Source organism: Genypterus blacodes, unplaced genomic scaffold (genome assembly GCF_046128005.1).
Source record: "Genypterus blacodes isolate CSIRO-AG114 ecotype Tasmania unplaced genomic scaffold, CSIRO-AGI_Gbla_v1 ptg000022l_1, whole genome shotgun sequence".
Lineage (NCBI taxonomy): Eukaryota > Metazoa > Chordata > Actinopteri > Ophidiiformes > Ophidiidae > Genypterus > Genypterus blacodes.
This window is the reverse complement of record NW_027466835.1, coordinates 5,765,026-5,786,238: the sequence shown is the minus strand read 5'-3', so window position 1 is coordinate 5,786,238 and position 21,213 is coordinate 5,765,026. Positions and strand designations below refer to the sequence as shown.

General features: G+C 43.9%; 1 protein-coding gene across 1 annotated transcript; it reads left to right on the top strand.

Moving 5' to 3' along the window:
- Nucleotides 1-7,085: 7,085 nt before the first annotated feature.
- Nucleotides 7,086-18,630, top strand: unm_sa1261 (un-named sa1261). The gene is made up of 4 exons (XM_076142689.1): nucleotides 7,086-7,304; nucleotides 14,170-14,393; nucleotides 16,085-16,287; nucleotides 16,573-18,630. The coding sequence occupies exons 2-4, from the start codon at nucleotides 14,222-14,224 to the stop codon at nucleotides 17,389-17,391; spliced, it is 1,194 nt and encodes a 397-aa protein (XP_075998804.1). The 5' UTR covers nucleotides 7,086-7,304; nucleotides 14,170-14,221; the 3' UTR covers nucleotides 17,392-18,630.
- The last annotated feature ends 2,583 nt before the right edge of the window (nucleotides 18,631-21,213 follow it).

Sequence of the window (21,213 nt, the reverse complement as noted above, 5' to 3'; positions counted from 1 at the left end):
TTCTATCTCCCTCTTCCTTTCTGTCTCCTCTCTTTCGGTGTATCTGTGTGCGTTGGTGTGCCAGAGAGGTGCGTAATCCTTCCTGTCTCTCTTACCAGACACACCCGTTACATCTCTTACACACCTTTGGAAGCAGCAAATTTACATGAACGCACTATTAATATTCTGAGCGATGATCTGACCTGCAGGTCTCTCTCAGACAGACAGACACACAGACACAGACACAGACACACAGACACACACACACACACACACACACAGACACACACACACACACACACACACACACACACAAATCTCCTCAATATGCTGGTGTGTGGCCCTGGCAGAAACAGAGCAGTGTGTGTTCGTGCGCACAGAAAATGATCACACACACTCTGCAAAACAAAGATGGTGCATTTGAAACAGTGGCTTATTCTCATTCTGTGAGGGTAAAAACACAGCAGCTCTCAGCCATCTGCAGCAGAGTCTCTTACTGTCGCCTGAGCCATCCCAGCCAAATGTCACGCTGAAGGAAATGTATCCAGTCAGCTGAGAGAAGAAACAAAGACACAAAGACCAAACGCTGCAACAACCAGCAGACCGCCAGCTTTTCTCTTTTGGTGCAGACTTTCATGTGATTTCTTTCATTTAGTGGCTTGAAATCTTTGCTTTAATGAGCAAAAACACACACTGAGGCACTTCGGCTCTCGCTTGCTGAAGCACCCCTGTGCAGACTGGGTCAAAACAGACCAATTTAAGGCTGCGATAGATGATTTTGCCATTATTATTTGCCATCACTTTGATTACAATACTCTGTTTGGGCAGTATGAGAAACTGGTACATCTCTGTCCAGATGACGCCCGGAATCTTTCTATGTATTTATTGGCGTAAAAAGAACAAAAGCAGCATCATGCTCATGTGCACCTTCATGTTTATACTTCCATGTTGTGGTCAGTTCCCCCAAGAAGCCGCTGAACACACAGGACTCGTACATCCGCACCACTTCAACATGGGTATTTACCACTTTCTGATGAATGCTCAAACGCAGCCTTATGTATATTCAAAAAGCATCAAAGCTTTCTGGACCTTTGGGTTTGCGTTTCTATCAGCTCAACCTCTAGGTCTGACAATGTTTAACACATAAACCCAGAGGGAAAATGACAGTATGCACCACAGTATTACCACCATGTTTATCTTCACCCTCGTACGCTGCAGAAATCCATGCTCGCTGATGTTATTTATTAGATGCATATCACTTTGTACAAAATCACTTCCTACACTGGATCAGTAATATCGATCAATTCCCTCCACAGTTATAAAGTGCTGCCCTGCTGCATTCATTTACAGCGACACCGCCGTGCAATCCGCCGTCTCTACTTTATGTTACGCTCTCGCTTCACACTTTATTTTAACTCCTTGTGTCTTTGTGATTGAAGCTGCAGCCAAGGGAGCATTTCATCATTTTAATCATCTAATTATCTTGGAAACAGTAACATAAGAACAAGACAGTATGTGTGAGGATTTATTCTATTTTCTACTTTGCCTTTAATTATTCTTGAATCTGTGTTTCAGCTATTGAGGTATTGGTCCAAAGGCGAGAAGAGGGTAGCAGCAGTGGGCTAGATGGAGACCAAAATAAATATTCTCTCCATAGCGCCGTTGTCAAGGAAGTGTTGTAAATGAAGCAAGGCAGGAGCGTGCCGTGATCTATTTCCCCTCGGCGCACGTGTCCAGGTGGCGTCTGCTACACGTGGAGCCTTCATTTGTTCAAAGGTAATGCCGCATGTGTCTTGTCTGTGTGGGTGAAAGGCTTTCTCCATGTGCCGGATAAAACACTCATCCTTGTCCCCTGCGTGGTTCAGTCAGTGCAGAAATGATATTTGCACAGTGAAAGCTTTGACCCTGCAGACTGACACAGACTTGTCTGGAGTGTTCTCACCCTCAGCTGCATAATGGTTCAACATTTCCTGCATTTATGGAATATAAACTTGGGGTGAAGAGCACGGAGACGCAACATAACAGGGCTGTAATCGCTCACAGTCACAAACAAATCAGGCGTAATCGTCGCCTGTCGGTTGAGTTCAGCGCCGGGTGTGTTTTTGTTTTTCGGATGATCGCAGCTGGATTCCTATTTAACAGACTGTGGAATGACCCCTGAACACACCAGCAGGTTCATTTTGTACAGCTCGTACTGAAACAAACCGCTGGAAACACTCAACTCTACACTCAGCTGTTTGCTGCCTCAAGGACAATCTGAAAACTACCCACAATACAAACACTTTCTGATCTAAAATGTGTCCTTAAGAATTGAATTGAAACCTTTATGACTTAATAAATTAAAGTTAAAGATCTTTGAAACCAGATTGTTTGTCTTCTAATTCATCGATTCATTATCTCAAAAAAGGTAACAAATCTTTATTTAGCAAACTTCCATTTTCTGGTGGCCATAAACAAAACCAATGTGGGGCCATTTGTTGTTTAAAGAACCAAGTGAATCAAACCAAGCCAATAAAAAAATAGATTCGATAATATGAGTCAATAATAGAGTCGATAATATGAAGACTTGTGGTAAAGGTACAGAATCAAACGGACCTTCAACTGGGAGCCGCGTCTAATAAATTTCACGTTTCATCCGATTATAGCAGAGTGACTCATGCATTCACTGCACTGATCGCTAGAAGAGCCAAAAAAATATTTTTGTTTTGAAATTTTTAAGTAATTTTATCTTTATGTGTTGTTTACGCTTGATTTAAAAATCAACACTGGGTGCTCGGTGGTAAGAAATTCTTACAAAAATACTATTTCATAGTATTTTGTATTTTATGTCATTTTGAATATTTCTTAATGTCTTATATAATATTTCAAATGGTTTTGGGTGATTTGAATTTGGGAAATGATGCTTACGCTGTTTTCCGCCGCCAATAGCTTTATATGATATATAAACACAAACAACCTCTTTTCTCTAAGTAACAGATTCATCCTTTTTGTTGTCATTAACGCCTTGTATGTTTGTCAGTGACATGTAGCTATCAGGTGACCCAAGTTTTGTTTTGTCATTTTTCAGCAAACGCGGTAATGCATGACAAATAAGTGCCAAGGATAAGAGGATTCATTATATGACCCCAACATGGATCGTCATCATCAAAGTCTTAACTTTGAAATAAATCAAGTTTGATTTATGTCAAATGAGATTATTTTCCTTGAAATACTAAAAATACGACTGAAGCGTCTTAAAACAACATCCGAGACCTTCTCTCTTCCTCTCTCTCTGTCAGGACGAATCATGCCACTGCTGCAGCGTCGGGCTGATAGATGACTAATCTGGTCGACTCTCCTCGCTATGCAAACACAACATTTATCAAAGAGTAATTACATAACGACGGCCATTTCCACCTCATCCTTCAGTGTGTTGGCGTGAGAAGAAAGATTGTCGCCGCCTGTTTGGGAAATGGAGTCTCCATCTGAGGAGAGCTGCAGCGGATAGGGCGGTGACTGGGTCTGCTGCGTCCCAGTCCTGCCCAGATTAAAAACACTGGATGTCAGCCGGGGGGTGGGGGGAGGGGGGGTATTCATGCCGGCGGGCTGCACTCTGGGAGATTGCTACTGTAACCTTGATTGAAAGAGCCCCAGCTGTTGAGTGGATTTCTATATTCTGTTGTGGTGGTAAACAAAGCAGGTGCAAGCGAGGTGACAAGAGTGAGGTTAGAAGCAATAATCCTGCACTCACAGGTTTGTTTGTCCTATTTTGTGTCTGGTGTTATGAATTTGATGAAGAGCAGCAGGCACCGTTGCCACAGGTCTTCCTCACAGCGTTTTCTCACAACCCTGGGATCTCATTATTCTTGCCCCGAGGAGAATTGATCAAACAGCGCAGTGAAACACAGCGATGATAATGAGCCAACAACCAACTAATTATCTGCTCTCAAGCCTCAATCAGGCGAGCTGCTTTTCTCTGGCCCACCAAAGAGCCCAGAAGTGTCCTTGAACCAAGGTGTGTGTGTGTGTGTGTGTGTGTGTGTGTGTGTGTGTGTGTGTGTGTGTGTGTGTGTGTGTGTGTGTGTGTGTGTGTTTTCCTGTTATGCAAAGCAGTCACACTACATTTTCAGTAATCTTATATATTGGAGCTAACTCACGCTGAGGAGTCGAGTGGCCGCGCATCAACACATCAGCTGATCAGGCCCAAATTCGACCTGACAGGCGAATTAACCAGCCAAATCCTGGTTAGAATTTGGCCCAACTCAGCTGTGATTCATCATCATCAAACTCCTCCGCCACAAGAAAGATATTCGCAACAACAAACCGACCCGAGCCAGAAAGTGGCCTGGATCCAGCTGGACTTGCAGAGCTCCAGCACTCACTTTACCCGACAGCTATCGATTTAAAAGCAGCAGCAACAATCCCACAAGGTTTCATTTCAAGTGTTCAATCAACAGTGCAGATCATGTAAACCAGTGAAACTTTGCAGCGGTTGAAAAGTCACATTTGTCACTTTCGGCAAAGCTCAGCCAGTAGTTCACGCCCTGCTTTCAGTCTTTGTGCTGTGCTAAGCTATGCACATTGTGGACTGGGAGCAGAAAGATGAAACTGATACACCCAAAGGATGCTGGGATAGGATGCACAGCAGGTAGAGCACGAAGGCTTGATATTTCCTCATGTAGAGCCTTTCTGTATAACCATGGCATCCCTGTGTTTGCATTCTCTCTTCACACTCACATAATTACAATCCCAGAGGACTCATCCCTCCCTGGAGAAATACACAAATGCTGGAATCACTTCCCCCTCCTGCTCTCTGGGGTTTCACCTCACGGGCTGATTTAAGGTGTTGTCGGCTAGTCAATTTTAGAAACAAAGGAGTTCTCCTGAGAGCACTTGACTGTAAAATTGGCAAAGTGAAAATCTCTGTGCGCCTCAAATAAGAACGCGTTGAGAGCAAAATGCAGTGAAATCTGGTGGCGTGTGAATGAATTCAGCAGTGATTGCGTCGTGTAACAAAATAAGAAATCAATGACTCTTCCTCCACAGCGCTGCTTGTTTTCCTCTGTCCCAGCAGCAGCAGCTCTCAGGTTGTCTCCCTGGAGACTTATCCATTCTGTGCCTGCTGAATACCAATCCCTATGGTGACGCATGCTATGACTCGGGACCCAATGAATTGTAATGATCCTCTGACACCACGTCGGTGAAAAGAACAGGCCACTGCAGGAGAAGACACGTGCAAAGAAAAACCACATCACTGCAGATTAGTTCACTGTTGGATGATCTGACACTCTGTCTCTCTTAACTGTCCTCTTCTACATCTGGAGGGATTCCAGCTCATTAAAGTCTTTTTTTGCGGGCGTCCAAACACTCATCCTCAGCAGAACAGGTTGCAGCTAAATCCTCTCTTTTGATGTTTGGGGATAGATGAAAGTCAGAGAGGTCAAATTAGGTGAGTCGTTTGCGTGCTAAACAACTTCAAAGTCCCTGCCATGGGAGCAACCGAGGCAGATTCAGTTCCATTTCATGTCATGTGCTTAACCTCAATGTACTTTTTTAATTTTGGTTTCATTTTCAGCTCATTCGTTTTTCCGTTTTAGTTTTTGGTGACCTCCATCATTCCTCTTTTGATTTTGTTAGGTTAAGCTTTGAAAAAGACAGGATGAATAAACACCTAATATGTTTTCCACAAAATCATTAGATCTCTGGCTCGCTCACTCAGCGTCAATCTAAGACCTTTTCAATCAAGCCTCAGATATGAACACACACTAATTCTACCTCTTTAAAGAACAAATTACATTCACATGGGGCATTTTATTTTAAATAAACAACATTCAACTTCCTGATGTTACTGTAGGACATTATTGCTCTACAATGCAACACAATAGACACTGAAAAGGCATTTAATCTGAAACACTACACATAAAAAGGAGTCAGTTTAGTGTGTATTTGTGCATTATTGCATTTTAGTTTTACCTTTTTTTTCTTCTCAAAACCCAGTTTGGATTAGTTTGTAGTTATGAAGACTTGAATTCTTGCCATTTATACAGAGAAAAACTCCTAGACATGATTGACATATTCTTTCAGTGTAACAACGTGAGGTCATAGGCTGAGGTTTGAACTCTCCGTGATCAGTGCCCCTCTGGTTTCTCCCTTCAGACATAACCATTGAGTCATGGCCTATAAAACAATACAGTCTGTTACAAGGCTTCACCACTAATTCTTCACTGTCACAGAATCATAATCTCTTTATTCACCAAATGCATGAAGCTGTTCAAGGGACTTAGCTGGATACATCGAGGTGCAGATCTATAGGGACAGCACAGAGCATTAGAGCAGAGCCAGGGGATTATAACAAACACAAAAAGAGCATTGGAATAAAATGGTACAGGACAAAAAAAGGACAAATGAAGCTTGAAATAAATAAAGTGTCTGATGTCACTCACACCTTTCCATTCACTAATGCTGCATACTGACGTTAATCACAGATGAGTAGAAAGGGGCATCTGACTCACTCACAGCTGTGTTTCATGCATGATGTTGTCTTCTCGTGCTGCGTTCAAAGGCCAAATAGAAGGTGGTCCAAACGATATTTCTGCTGAACCCTATACATGCATGGTCATTTGTCTCATTATTTGTCTTCATCACTTCCTAAAGATGTTATTGTCTCTACTGTATTCTGTTAGAAAAAAAAAAGCACAGTTTCAGGTACAAATCACTGTAGTGCTGTTTATTGCTCCGTCACTATAGGTTGAGAATTAAATCGAGAACGTAAATCCATGATTGTAATATAACAACTTAGTTAACAGTTTGTCATATTATTATGACTTTGTTGTTTGTTTCTTGTTTCTTCAAAATACAACAACTTCATTATCGCAACATTTTGACATTTCTGGAAACATTTTGACTTTACTTTCCTAAAACTTCGATTTAGTTTTCTCGAAATATCTCAACCTGATTCTTTGAAACTGATTGTAAACACTAAATTCCTACAGTCCCTGAAGTGGGCATCTTTGCAGAGGAGCGCACTGTCGCTTTGGGCTCTGATTGGACGGCAGCGGCGGTGGGCGGGGCTTGTGCTATAGTGCGGAGACAATAGAGCAAACCATAGAGAGAGAGAGAGACATAAACCAGAGGCAGGGAGACAGACAGGCAGAGAGAGAGGGAGACAGATAGAGAGAGACATCGGAGCTCCAGGTTTCATCTACGGCTCAACTCTGCACAGTTTTCACCCGCACACAGAAGACAAATCACGGCTTCTGTCTGCGACATTTGCTCCCTCGCACACAGACTGAAGTGTGTGTGTGGATGGACTGACAGCTCACGTTGAATGCAGCACCATTTAGCAGGTAAGATCCTCCGTCATTGCCACGCTAAGCCAATTAAGCGGCAATTATAGGTTTTGCCTACGTTGTGTTTCGATTGATCCCCGAGCACAGTTTGTCCTTTGAACATCTCATTTCACGTCTCTGTGCAGCCGTGGGGCTCCAGTGTCTCGGTCCAAAGCATCACATTGGACCTGTGTGTGTGTGTGTGTGTTTACAAGGCAGCATTGTTGCACCGTGACATTTTTCTCTTGTTAAAACACGTGTGTGTGTGTGTTTGTGTGACTGAGAACAAAATGATGCTTTCAATGCCCAGGAACAAATTGCATACAAAAGTTCCTCGTGCACAACGTGACATCACAATGGGCAGAACAATGGAGCTGCTGTCATGGTGTTGTGTCCCATGTGCAAATGTGTGAAGTGTCAACATGAGATTCCTTCATTCTCTATCATCAGTTTATATTGTTTACATTCCATATTCCAATGTATTCATCACACACCCAGTATTTTGACAATTGCACACAATTACTGACACACACACGCCTACAGTGCTTGTTACATGTGTGTATGTGGTACCAGATGTAATGCATGCTTTGTGTGTGAGAGCAGCAGCACAGTTCAAGTCTTTGTGCTGCCACATTCTGAAATGTATCATCTGGAGGTGTGTGTGTGTGTGTGTGTGTGTGATGTTTGAGGGCTCACAGACACACTGATTACTGACAATGACATCATATCTTGGACTCTTTGTGACTGATGGACATTAGCTCACATACACCAGTGAATTCAGCATTATGGGTAAATGATCTGTGTTGTTAAAATGCCATTTTAAAACAACCGGGATGAATTTGGACCCATAGCTGGACGATACTGCTGCTAATAATGAATCTACATATCAATCTCTACATATGGGGAGTAATATTTGAGTTAATATGAGTGTAAGGTGATAAAAATTGTGGACTTTTTGGCTTTGCTGATCGGTTGGTTGAACATCTTCGTCATTAACCGTTATTCTCAGTTGACTTATATGGAATTTGGATAGCATCAAATATTCAGTATATTTGGGTGCGAAAGAGATTTATCAAAAATCAAAAGACAAAGAGATAGAAAATATGAATGAGTAGGGAAACAAGGTCAAATGTAGTCAATATTTTTGCATCTGTCCACCATTAGAGGCTGAATACTTAAACATGAATGATTGAACCATTTACTGGCACATTTTCAGCAATAGCTTGCTTTAATTAGCATAATTGTATAGTATGTAAATGTATTGCTCCATTAATAGCTTCTAAATTGCATTTCCCAGCTGATGAAGTGCGTCTAGGTGTGTATAACTGAGATGACGGCGAGATATCAAGCTGTCTGCCTGGCCTTTGTTATCTATTATACATTACTGCATACTGTACACACAGAACAGCAGACACACACATTCTATCAGCGGAGAGAGAGAGAGAGAAAGAGAGCTACAGAGACGGGGAGCTTAAAGAAGACAAAGGGGCAACATTACCCAGTGTACCGTGGGGTTCACAGGGATGGTTGGTATGAGTGTGATGTGCCGCTGAGCTTGCAGGCACAAAGCCGCCCGGCAGCTTTCATGTGCTCCACAGCTCCGTGCACACCAGTATGAGAGTGGACGGGCCGAGCCCCCTGCAGGACAAAACCCACAGAGGTAAACTGCTGGTGTAAAAGCCGAAGACGAGGCAGGATGGAGTTTGAGCGACGCAAACATTCGATGGAGAACGAGACGCTCGCTGGGTGGAAATCTTCTCACTCGCAGAGATGTGAAAAGACATTTTTCACACCGACTGGAATAGACAATACTGGTGATGATATAAAAGAGCAAAGACCTCACAGGAGATTTGATGATTCTTAAGTCCTGGATGCTCTGTTTTTGATAAGTCCTTTGCTTCCATAACATCTGGTTGTCACAGTGTAACACACCTGGTTAAACCCACCGACCACAGAGGCAGGAGGGGGGCTGGAAGAGATGGAACCCTAGAAAGGCTGTTTTTACTGATCACCAATGTTCTGGAAAAAGGATCCCCAGATAAGCATATTTGTGAGAAGCACAGTTTGTTTCCTTCTTGCTGCGCCAAGACACCAAAACCCCTGTTGGTACTAGAACTGCCACAGTACCAAACCTTTTAGCATTAGCTTGGCACTCAAAACAGGAACGTTTTGATTTTCCAAGCCAGGAACGCCATTCCACTTCCATTTCTGGTATCTATCCCTTGGTGACAAATGCTTTGCGGCTGATACGGCAGCTGCCATGTTTCAGCCGGCATAGTGGATCCACGAAGAACAAACGCTGCGGTTTCTCCTGAAGTTATAACACAAACTCTAACTCGCCGTTCGTTTTGCCCACAGTGACGAAGCAAAACAGCAACTGCTTGTTCATTCTGTTCAGTTTGCAGCGTTCAAACCTGAAAAAATGCAAGCTATGCAGTTCAGTTCTAAATCTGACACTTTCGCAGAGATGGAGAGTGAACACTGGAGCACAGTTGTGTATAGACCAGTGTTACTGATGCGTGTTTGTCCTGCGGTGAGCCGAGTTCTTGTTGTGCTCTCTCTGACCTCTGGTTGCTCTAGAATATATTTATACCGTCGTCCTCTTTTCTTATTTTTGTCTTGTTTCTTCACCGAGATGTTATACATTTGTAGATTTAAAATGCAGATCTGTAATCTGCTTGGTAGTTCTTGTGTAACAGCGTCCCTTGGATAGCAGGGCCTCTTGTTATTCAAGTATAAGTGTATTATCATTCTTAAATATTCAGTTTCAGACGTACAGAGGTCACGCTGAACAACAAGATGGTAACAGCATCTACAACGGGGAAGAATTAATGCATAAAAGCAGAAAGCACTCAATTCTCAGTGCTCATATCCTCCGAGCCAGATTCATAATACGCACATTAAATTACATCTCGCTGCGAAATTGACTTTGGAGCTAGTTACCGTTGCAGTGGGATTTGTCAAAACATGATTATCTCCCCAGTGGAAAAGGAACAGCATTTGGTTTGTGCTGATTCTAAAACCTACAGTAAATAGAGGTGAGGTGGCCTCTGCTCTCGGTTGAAGCAAAAATATCCAGCGTGTTATGAGTCCGTTCCTCTCTGTTCGAGCACAAAACGAGCACCGGCGCTCCAGAGGGTCAACGGCTCAGGTAATTGCACAACCTGCCAGACCAGCAGAACTCAAAATTCCAATTCTGTTGAGTCAGTGACCCTTACTTGTCCCTAATATTGCAGTGGATCAACCTTAACTAGCTGCCTTTTCATTTTCTTCTCTGTATATTGCTTTTCTGCATAGCACGGGGGGGATTTTCCACTCAAATCAGTGATCGTCTTCCCTCTAGCAGAGGAGACAGGGAGGATGACAGGTTCACTGTTTTCATTTATTACTGCACTGGATGAGAGCCACATCGTAACCGCGGCAGGCGTGCACGGTCACAGTTTATAAATCAAACGGCTCTGATTAAATTTCCTTCGTCCTGTCTTTGTGCGGTGAACTCCTTTTGAAGCGGGCCGCTCCATTCCGCTGTGATATTTTCAGTTCAACGGAGAACGGGCACAGATGTCGGAGCAGACGTAGCCTGAACCGGACACAGACCTGTGCCTTCTCTCTTTACAATGCATGAAAGGTTTCGCATGCAAGCACATTAGCGCGTTGTGCAAAAGGGCCATTTTATATCTCTGATACAAGTGATTTTCAGGGAAATTACGTCCCCAACTAGGTCATTGGCATTGTTCCGTTTTGTAGTGTGGTGCATTTCTGGCCGTGTGTGGTTCACTTAGCAGGTCCTCAGTAGTGCTGTAGTCTGCAGAATGGGCCTTGAATATTGAAAGATTTGAATGGAAACTGTGTGGAGGCTCAGAAAATAATGCAGGCACAGCTCAAGGACATGTATGACTAAGATGTAACGAGGAGGCATTCACTTTTATCTTCATGTCTTTCTCTTTGTGAAGCTTTGGAGGTCTTCATTGAGAGAACCTGAAACAGCCTGAGAATGTAGCATTTGTTCATTACTGCTCAGTATTTTTCAACAGGGTGACATATTGATTTTAGCATTACAGATGATTAATTAGGTGCCAAAGCCTTACAAGTCGATTTTGGCCCAAACGCAAATGAGGTGGCACAGGCGGCTTTTCTGCAGCACTCGATGTTTGAGGATTCATGTTTGGCAAACGGCAGGGAGGGCATTGCTCAGCACTTTTAATGTTCAATCTACCAGCAGTCGCAAATGCACAGGCGTGGCATTTAGTTGCTGTTGCTGCACGGGGGCGAGCTGAGTCTTTCCACTGGCTGCTCTGATAGCTTTGCAGTGATCCCTCACAAGTGTTCCCAGGGTGAAACTCTATTCGCTTTCCCTCCTGTGTGCGCTGCAAAAAGACAGGTAACATTAGCAGGGAGGTGCAGACGGGGAGAAAAGGAACCCCGACGCAAGGCAGGTTGGCTGACTTCCAGCTGTGCCTTGATTACCGGGGAGCCAGAGACAAAGCCAGGCAGTCTCATTCCCCTCATCCGAGAAGTAAACGGGGCTCGGCGCTCCCTGAAGCCCCCCTGGGGAGCCGGGTAAAGCGTCTGTGCCACGACAGAGAAGATGCTCCTAATGAGTGCAGGTTGTGGCTCGTTTCATCTCCAGGCTCTTTGATATTACAGCGGCGTGAAGGCACATAGGAGCTTGTGCTTATGCTCAGGAGGATACGCAGGATGTTGAAGAGGGAGACATCCAGCGTGAAGTTTGACTCACTGTACACACGCACGTCAAGGCTGTTATTGTTCACTGAAACTAAGGGTAGAACAAAGGAGTAGTAGTAAACACGTCGCCCTGCTTAAATGATGCAAGCTCCTCTCAGTCTGTTGCATAAATGGCAATTTGTTCCGACCTTTAAATGTAGTGCCCCCCCGCCCCCTGCAGCAATCGGTGCAACTCAACCACGCCGCCATCAAATAGCAAAGATACTCCTGAGAGGATTCTGACGCACAGTGTCCAGAGCCATACGGACTCACAAACCTGAGATTGGAGGCAATGTCATGGCTCCAGCCCAAAACTGAATGTCATTTGGATCTCACTCAAGTCTCAGTCACAACGAGCTGGTTGTACTTGTGAAGACCTCTGCAGGGAACCTTTCATGACGTTTCCCATGGGGTCCAGTCACATTCCTATAGACCTGAAAAGTGAACCAGCTATATTTTGCCCCAAAAATGTTCCAACTTACAAAGAAACAGAGATTTTCTGGGAAATCATTAGACTTGATTGCACTCACATTTTGTGACTCATTTGACTGAAGCTCACTGAGAAAAAACTAAACTTGAATCAAATCTAATTCCCAACGCTGGTTTGGTTTGCAGATTGCACACGGATCAGGTTGGCTGTCACAGCTCTCTTTAAACACCATGACGTGGCCGTTCCTTTCCCACTGTGTTCGCTTTATTGACCTTGTCACTGGGATGCTGAGTGGACCGGTGATGGACAGCCGGTTGGCACCTTTGGGCTCGGCTGACGCCTCATTTTTATCAGCTTGTCGTTGGTCTGCACACAGCAATTACTGCTGCTGTCCAGAGACACTTTCCCTCCACAACTAACCTCTAAATGAATCTCGTTTTCATTGAGCCACATGTTTTTCTTTATAACTCCTTCCAGTGAAACATTTGTTTTATCTCCTTGTTTTCATACTTTTTTATCTTTGTGTACACACTCTTCTACAGACACACACACACACACACCCACCCAGACATGAGACGTCTCTGAGGCATGCACAGATGGACCTGATGCACAGGATGTGGCTAGCATCCTGTCTCATTCAACACTTTTTCATCCCTGATAATGAGAGATGGTACAATTCTGCTGCGCCATCAGGGCTGTGAAGTTTCCCCAGTCACTCAGACCTGTCGGCTGCCGTGGGTGATGCGGCGGGAGATGGAGGATTCAGCAAACGGGTGTTGTTTGGCTCGTCTGGTAGCACAAGGGGGAGGGGGATAACAGATTTGCTGAGAATAGAGCCCAGCAGCGTGAGAGTACAAACACATCCGATCAGAATTAGAAGTTCATTAATGCTGGAGGTTCATTCAGTAGCCGTCACCTGACAGGATCAGAGCCACGGATAGCGATACTTTACTCTCATTCGTTTGCGCTATGATTCACATACTGCCAGCTTTTGCGACTCAATGGTTACATCTTGTATTGTGTTGCAGGTTGACAATTACGTTCCAGCAGTGGAGGGTAAAACTCTTTAGGGTAAAACAACTTAACTGTGATCCTTCTGACCAATACCAGGTGGAAATGCTGAGTAACTTAAGGAATAAGCTGTGCCTGAACTTCAACATTTCTTCTGCCCTTCTTCATCCTGAACTATTTAAACAATTTGGGGTAAAACTAATGGGGATTCTCCTGATCAATCTTTTAATATCAATGCTGACAGATTTGTAGCGTTTGCTTTGTAACATCTGAAATGTGTCGCACAAAACTCAGTTCTGTTCTGAACCCCGTTCTTGTGAGACTGATGTTCAAACACTGGTATTGAGTTTCTCCTCTTCATAGCTTGTTAATAATGCAGGCTATGATTAAATGTGCAGCTCTTGCATTTTGAAAATTGCACTCTTCAAATCACATTTTGGATCATTAATCATTCAGCTCCCTGGTCTCCAGTAGCGTTGGTCTCGCTGGGTAATGGATCTTGGAGAAAGAGGAAGAGGCAGATGTGTGTTTACCGCAGGATTCGGGGTTATACAAGCGCTGATTTGGCGTAGACACAAAGTATTCTGCTTTTCCCCCACAATGCTGAAAAAAAATGCTGTATACAGTACACTGGGTGTGTACTGTTCACAGTGGAGTGTTGTGGATCCTGTTCTCATTGTAACCCTTGCTTTCCTTCCTGCTCCTCCTGTTCTCTAGGAACATTTGTCTGCAGACCGGCCCTGTGCCCCCGACCTTCCCCTCCACCACAATGAACTCCTCCACCCATGGCTCTCGCGCTTCTATCGACATCCTGGAGGAACTCCAGCTCATCGCGGCACAAAACCTGGAAAAACTGGACATCAACAAATACTATGAGGTGGTCCGAGAACTGGGCAAAGGGACCTACGGGAAAGTGGACCTGGTCATCCACAAAATCAGAGGTGAGTACTTTCTACAGACAGAGGAATGTGTTGATGGGCCCAAATGGGAGATAAGGGAGTTGAATACTTCAAATTAGGGAGTGACGTTACACCAGTATCCACCAAGAACATCAAAAGCTCAACCGTGTTTCAAGCCAAGAACCTCCATTTAACACATTTATGGAGCAGAATGCTGGAGTAACGTAGCCAATCACCACCACTTGCTTTCTGCCGCCAAGATGAACAGTGACCTTTCCAAGCCATTAAATGCTCCGTTGATTGATGCATTACATATCGGTCGCACTTGCACGGCAGGAGAGAATTCATATGTACCTATGTTTTCATTACCGGCTGTCAGAGGCATTAGAGAAAAGCGTGGTTTTAATAGCACTAAGACAATAACGTAGCTCAGCTGAAATGTCAGGGTGACCGTGGAAACAGCTGGGCTGAAGTTAACATCATTTCTGACCTATGAATCATAATAACTCCATTTCAGAGCAGCAGGAACTTGCAGATAAGTCAGACATAAAATGGAAGAAAAGGTGTGGTTTTTACACTATATCCAGAACTGTTCATTACTTTTAATTCTATTTAATGACTGTCTTGAGCATTTCTGGCTCAGTGAGACGATGAAGGTGGCTACAAGAGAAGTCAGGGACAAATGAGTCAGCGGCTGATTATTGTTGAATAGAACCCAACAGGATGAACAGGACACCAAAATCTATCACCAGCAAAAATCACCCACTGACAATATGTACGGTCATTTACCAAAGAAATTTAACATGGTATATAGATTTTAATTGAATGACTAATAAGAAGCTTTCGGTGAGTAAAATGGCCCCATCGCCGTCTAATGATGGTTTACTGAGTTGAAACTGTGCTTATGTCGCCAACAAGCCAGAAATGTTCTGTTCTTTCCACACTGGAACAAAATTCCCGATGGTCGGTTAGTATCTCAGAAAGCTTGTTATTTTGTTCCACAGAGGTTGTTTACCTCCAGCAGGTGTGCTGGCTAGATAGCGTCCTGAGGATTCCTCTCATTTGTCCCCATCGTAATTAACCGTCAGACTCGCCTGCTTCTCTCACATGATCTGCAATATTAATAGAATTAGCTACAAAGTCAGGAACCTTTTCTTTTGCCGAGCTGAGCCGCTGGTATTGCAGATGTGTCTGCTCAGGTTTTTGGCCGACTGTTGGTACAGGCACGAGTGCACAAGCTTTGTAATCGGGCGGCTCTCCAAGTTATTGTCTGGAGGATTTCTTCCCCTCTCTCAATTTCTCTCTCCTCGCTGTTGCTCTTCTCCTCTCAAACAGCCGTCTCTAAAATTGGCCTTCCATTGGCAAACAGCCCAACGCGCCCGTCCTATGTGTTCACTGTCTTTACATTACATAAGTCCACAGATTGACGTCATGTCTTTTCTTGGCCCTCCTAATCCTATTATTGACTAATCTACAGCCGTAAACTTCACACTAACTTTCAATTTGCACCAAAATCCAGACATGTAATTATCCCCTTCACACTGTAGAATCTAGTCCAACGGAGGATTTAGAATATTTACATCATAAATCCCCCCAAAAAGGCTCAGGATTTGCTTCTGAGGCGTCAATTTTAATTTGAAATGAAAACAAGCTATTTCCATGTGTAAAATTAGGAAGCCATTCAGATAAATCCAAACTTCTGACGTACGCAAACGCTTCTGTGCTCCTCTTAGGTACAAAAATGGCCCTGAAGTTTTTAAGAAAGAAGACGACCAAGCTGAAGAGTTTCCTGAGGGAGTACAGCATCTCCCTGTATCTGTCGCCCTGCCCCTTCATCATCAACATGTATGGTATCGCCTTCGAAACCGATGAGTACTACATCTTCGCCCAGGAGTACGCTCTGGCAGGAGACCTCTTTGACATCATTCCTCCACAGGTGAGATGGAGTGAACTTTCTCCAACAATCACTTACTTTGTCCCTTTGTTTTGTGCCAGCCTACGTATTTCATAGAACCATCACGCGTTCTTGGACCAGAAAACCAAAACTGTGATGCTAACGGTTATGCGCTACAGGGAGACTCAGCGTTGTGTGATGACCCTGTAGGTCAAATTACACCGCCGCATTTGATTTCATGTAATATCAGAAACTGTTGGACAGGATTTATGCATTACCTCCACTGCTGTCCCCGTGTGTTAACTCATGATCCTGCTTTTTGTTCAGGTCGGCCTTCCTGAGACGGTGGCCAAGCGCTGCGTCCACCAGGTGGCCATCGCCCTCGACTACCTGCATTGCAAGAAGCTGGTCCACAGAGACATTAAGCCGGAAAATGTCCTCATCTTTGACAAGGAATGCCGCAAGGTCAAGCTGTCAGACTTCGGCATGACGCGGCGTGCTGGCTCCCCAGTGAAACGTGTTAGCGGCACCATCCCGTACACCGCCCCCGAGCTGTGCGACACCTCGCGGCATGAAGGGTTCTGCGTGGACTACAGCACTGATGTGTGGGCGTTTGGCGTGTTGCTCTTCTGCATGCTGACAGGAAACTTCCCATGGGAGAAGGCCATGGCCAACGACATCTTCTATGAGGAGTTTGTCCGCTGGCAGCGACGACGAACGGGCACGGTTCCCTCACAGTGGCGCCGGTTCACAGATGAAGCTCTGCGTATGTTTCGGAGGCTCCTGTCCATTGAGCAGGAGCGCCGCTGTTCCGTCAAAGAAGTCTTCAGCTACTTCAACCAGTGCTGGATGCTAGACACAGAGAATGGAAATGGCAGCAGTAGCAATGGTGCCTTAGCGAGTAGCGGGCCTCCTTTGGACATGAGCTCGTCCTCATCTGAAGAGGACACGCTAGTGGACAGACTGAAGCAGCAGAGTTTGTCACCTGCCTGTGTGGTCGCTAAGGGGAGCATCATGATGGACAGCCACTATTCCATGTCCACCAACAGCTCGTCTTCCTCTACCGGCAGCTACGAGCGGGTGAACAGAGAAAACAACGAACGAGGCCGCATCCTGGTAGCCACGCCCATCGAGATCTGCGTTTAAGAGACTGCTGCTCACACAGGCTGCATGCTGGCACACATGGGGCTTTGGAAGGAGGATCTCTCCGTATGAGAGGAAGGCTGAGTGAGGAAGTGCAGTGGTTGCCGCTTGGAGCTGTGCTCAAACGATCTGCGACGTGGTTGAAGCTTCGCTGTGTATTCATTCGTTTCTGATGAAGATGCACTCTGAGGAAATGAAGTGCAAGTCGGGACAATCACAAGCCGTAGCCTCCTGATGTGGTTTATACTTGCGTGACTGAAAGACATCGTGAACTCTATGAACAACCTGTAAAGAACACAGCTGAAGCATCGCGAAAAAAAAGGTCAAAATCCACAAGCAATGCAGTATTGTGGAAGTTTGTGGAAAAATACAGTCACTGCAAAAAGGACTTTAACAGAAACTGAAGTGATTCTCTTTAACTGGATCTCAATGACAATGTGTGCATAAAAATGGTCTTCAGTGATCTACTGTGACTGCTGTGTGTGTGTGTGTGTGTGTGTGTGTGTGTGTGTGTGTGTGTGTGTGTGTGTGTGTGTGTGTGTGTGTGTGTGTGTGTGTGTTCTATTATATCATTTCTCTGTTTAGTAGATGTGTCAATGTAAAGTACATTTTTGTATTTTGTTTTAAATGTATTTAATTTATGAATTTGTATTAATCAAGCAGCATAAGAGACAAGGATGTTATACGTTTTGTTCACATTTTTAAAAACGACGATAAAAGGCTTTTTGAAGCGGATTGATACGGCCTTCAAAAGAGCCGTTTCTTTCAGTAGTGTTCATTGTGAGACGCCACAGCCTCCCATCAAAGTCCATGTAAATGAGTGAACAGATTCAACATGTCCTTTTCATGTTTGCCTGTGTTGCCTACACACTTGTCTGTACATTAGTGTAACCAGAGGAAAGGCTGGAAACTCATCAGGCTCAATAGGCGTATAATCAATATTTATACGCCGCAGGTCCATAACCTACAAATCCTCCCAACAACCTGCTGCACACTCACTCAAAAAGAAACTATGCCACCTTTGATCAATCATTTCCTTTATGATCTTTTGGAAAGCTGGCTGTCATTCGCAACGACCTGCAAACGTTTACGTCTCTTCTAGGCAAAATTCTCACTTTGTCTTCGGCTACTTGGTGAGGCAATAAGCTGGTGGAAGGAATACTTCATACAACTAGTCATTTTTTTTACTTGCATGATTTATAAATGAATCAAACCCCGTTCTATTTATCATCATAATTGGAATTTTCTGAAAAATCCCCATCCTGGAAATTGACTTTGTACTGAATAAGCTGATTAAAAATTAAAATTAAAATTAAAATGATTGAAAACATGCAGTGTTGTGCGATTAAAGGGATACGACCTAATAAGCTTTGAAAAAAAGAAAAGGAAAAAAGAAAGTGATGACATTTTCTTGTTTTCGTTTCGTTACCGTTGTGAACTTCACTGGGAAATTTAAAGCCTGAAAATGTGAAAGGTGGACGAATACGTACACCACAAATAAAGTCTTTAGCCTGGGGATTCAAATGTTTTGGAAATTGTGTTTTTCAGAAATATTGCATGAAGTGATGTCACTCTGGTGGAACATTATTGAAATAAACGCCCCAAGAGTCAAAATGGTCACTGTGCTGTTAATGATGAAGAAAACCTCAACAGACTACAGACTATAACCAACAAGGGTTTATGTCCGTGAATGTGAAAATGTTCCCATGCCAACGGCCCTCGAGTATAGAAGTGTTACAGAGGCGCGCTTTCTACTTGGAAGTAGATCATGAAGAGGAGCAAGGACCTCTCTATTTATTACAAATGAATAGAGCCAGAACCAAATCAGCTGTGGTACTTTTGAAGATGCGAAATGAGAGAAGCAAGACAGAAGTTTCTTCATAAGTTGAAGCCTACATTGTTTAAAAGAACAAAACAATTTTCTACAATAAAGTGACGTGGCTGTATGTTGGCAATACAACAATAAACTGTTCTACAATGCTCTGAAAGCAGTGAGGCATTTTTCTGGCTTGGTTGGAAGTAAGCACTAGCTGCCTCCAAAAGCTGCATTACATAACACCCACCCACCCACCCAGGTAGCACTGAATCTGTTACTGTTTAAAAAAATCCATCTTCAAGTGAAACAAAAGGTCTAATGTCAAGTGAACATGCCAGACTGAGGCTAAACAGCTTCTCTTTTAATGCAGCAAAGCACAACACTTAATCATAATGCAAATGTGGATTTCACTGTGGATGACATTTTGCAGATTGAGAATGGGGGGAGCGGAAGGAGTGTTAGTGTTTCCAGCTTCAATCTGCCCAAGTAAAGGCAGAGTGTGGATCCGCCTGGATGTAGAGGAGAGCAGAACACAAGCAAGCCAAGCAGCGTCGAGCCGAAGAGCACATCAAGTAACACTGCACGTTCAGCATAGCAATTAACTGCAGCGCAGCGCACTGCACTTAGTGATTTCACTGCCTTCACCCACCACCGTCTTTGCACATTCAGTTCTGGTAAGACGAGGCAAGAGTTTAGATGAGCCGCCAGCAAACCCTGTGTGGCCTGAGAGCATTTTAGAAAATCAAATTGGACTATAAATTAAATTTCAAAACAGTGCGAGGAAAGTAAAGGGGAGATGACCTCGGGTTCCATTTTGTTTTCTTTTTAAAAAGGTAAAATATGTTCAGCTGCAGGAACACGTCTGGGTTTTTTGAGGTCACTGAATAGAGGGCCTTTAAAAACCCTCTTAGGGAAACAAGGACAAACAAGTCTTCAGTAAAAACAGAAAGAACGCTATTCAGAGTGACATTGAAATACAGGTAAAGGAATAGAACTTGATAAATGTGTGGAGAGAGGTTCAGAGCAGAGCTGCAACCAGGTTTCAAATAACCTTCAAGGAAATGCATGCTGCATAATAAGCCTTTGATTCTATAGGCCATGTGAGCATATAGACACAATTTGAAAAATCTACTGCAAGTGGTTGGATGGTAAAGGTGTAAAATTATTAATGCATCGACATGAACCCAATATGCATGAATGCAGTGGTTTTCCCTCCTGGTCCTCATGCTAGTAGCCACATTTGCTCAACTAAATTAGGTGTTTGACAGTTGTGGAAGGAACCAGCTCCTGATCAAATGAACTGTCCTTATCAACCTGCACAGCAGCATTTCATGGGAGAGTTGTATAGGGAGGCCTGTAAATGCAGCATGGCGATAACAAGGGGTCGTGTGTTCAGAAGAATCCATCAGTCATGGGAGCAGAGATAACACTTCAATCCCAAGCAAGGGATGCTATACGCAGAGATCTGAGTTGCAGATAGAGGCAGGCTAAAGGGAAATGTGAGGGGGAATAAAATGAAATGCAATAAAGAAAGGAATATATCCGAAGGGGATGGACCTTTTCAAGCAACACCGCAGGCATGAACAGCAACCTTATAAGAGCCATTGCACCGGAAAAATAAGTCAATTCATCCATTTTCTAGACAAGAGAGGCCTGAGAGCTTCTTCGCCTCCACAGTCTTACAGCCATTTTCTCAACACGTTCATGTGAAACTTGATCACCAGAATCAAACTAAAGCTACTATTGAATGAACTTTAGCTTTTTATTTTAAATTATACCTGATCTGTTGTCTCACAGCTTAATATAAACTAATAGCTGCAACCTCCTGCTAAAACACTGCATGAAAACATCTGCCAGAGGAAATAAACTAATCCCGATGACGACAGCTGACATCAGCAGGTGTGAACAGTCAAGTTCACACCTGCCGATGTTCAACAAGATACAGAAAGGTGAGAAATGTTCCACATCCTGCCGCAGGTCGGCAGCCTGATAATTGTGGAAGAAGAGCT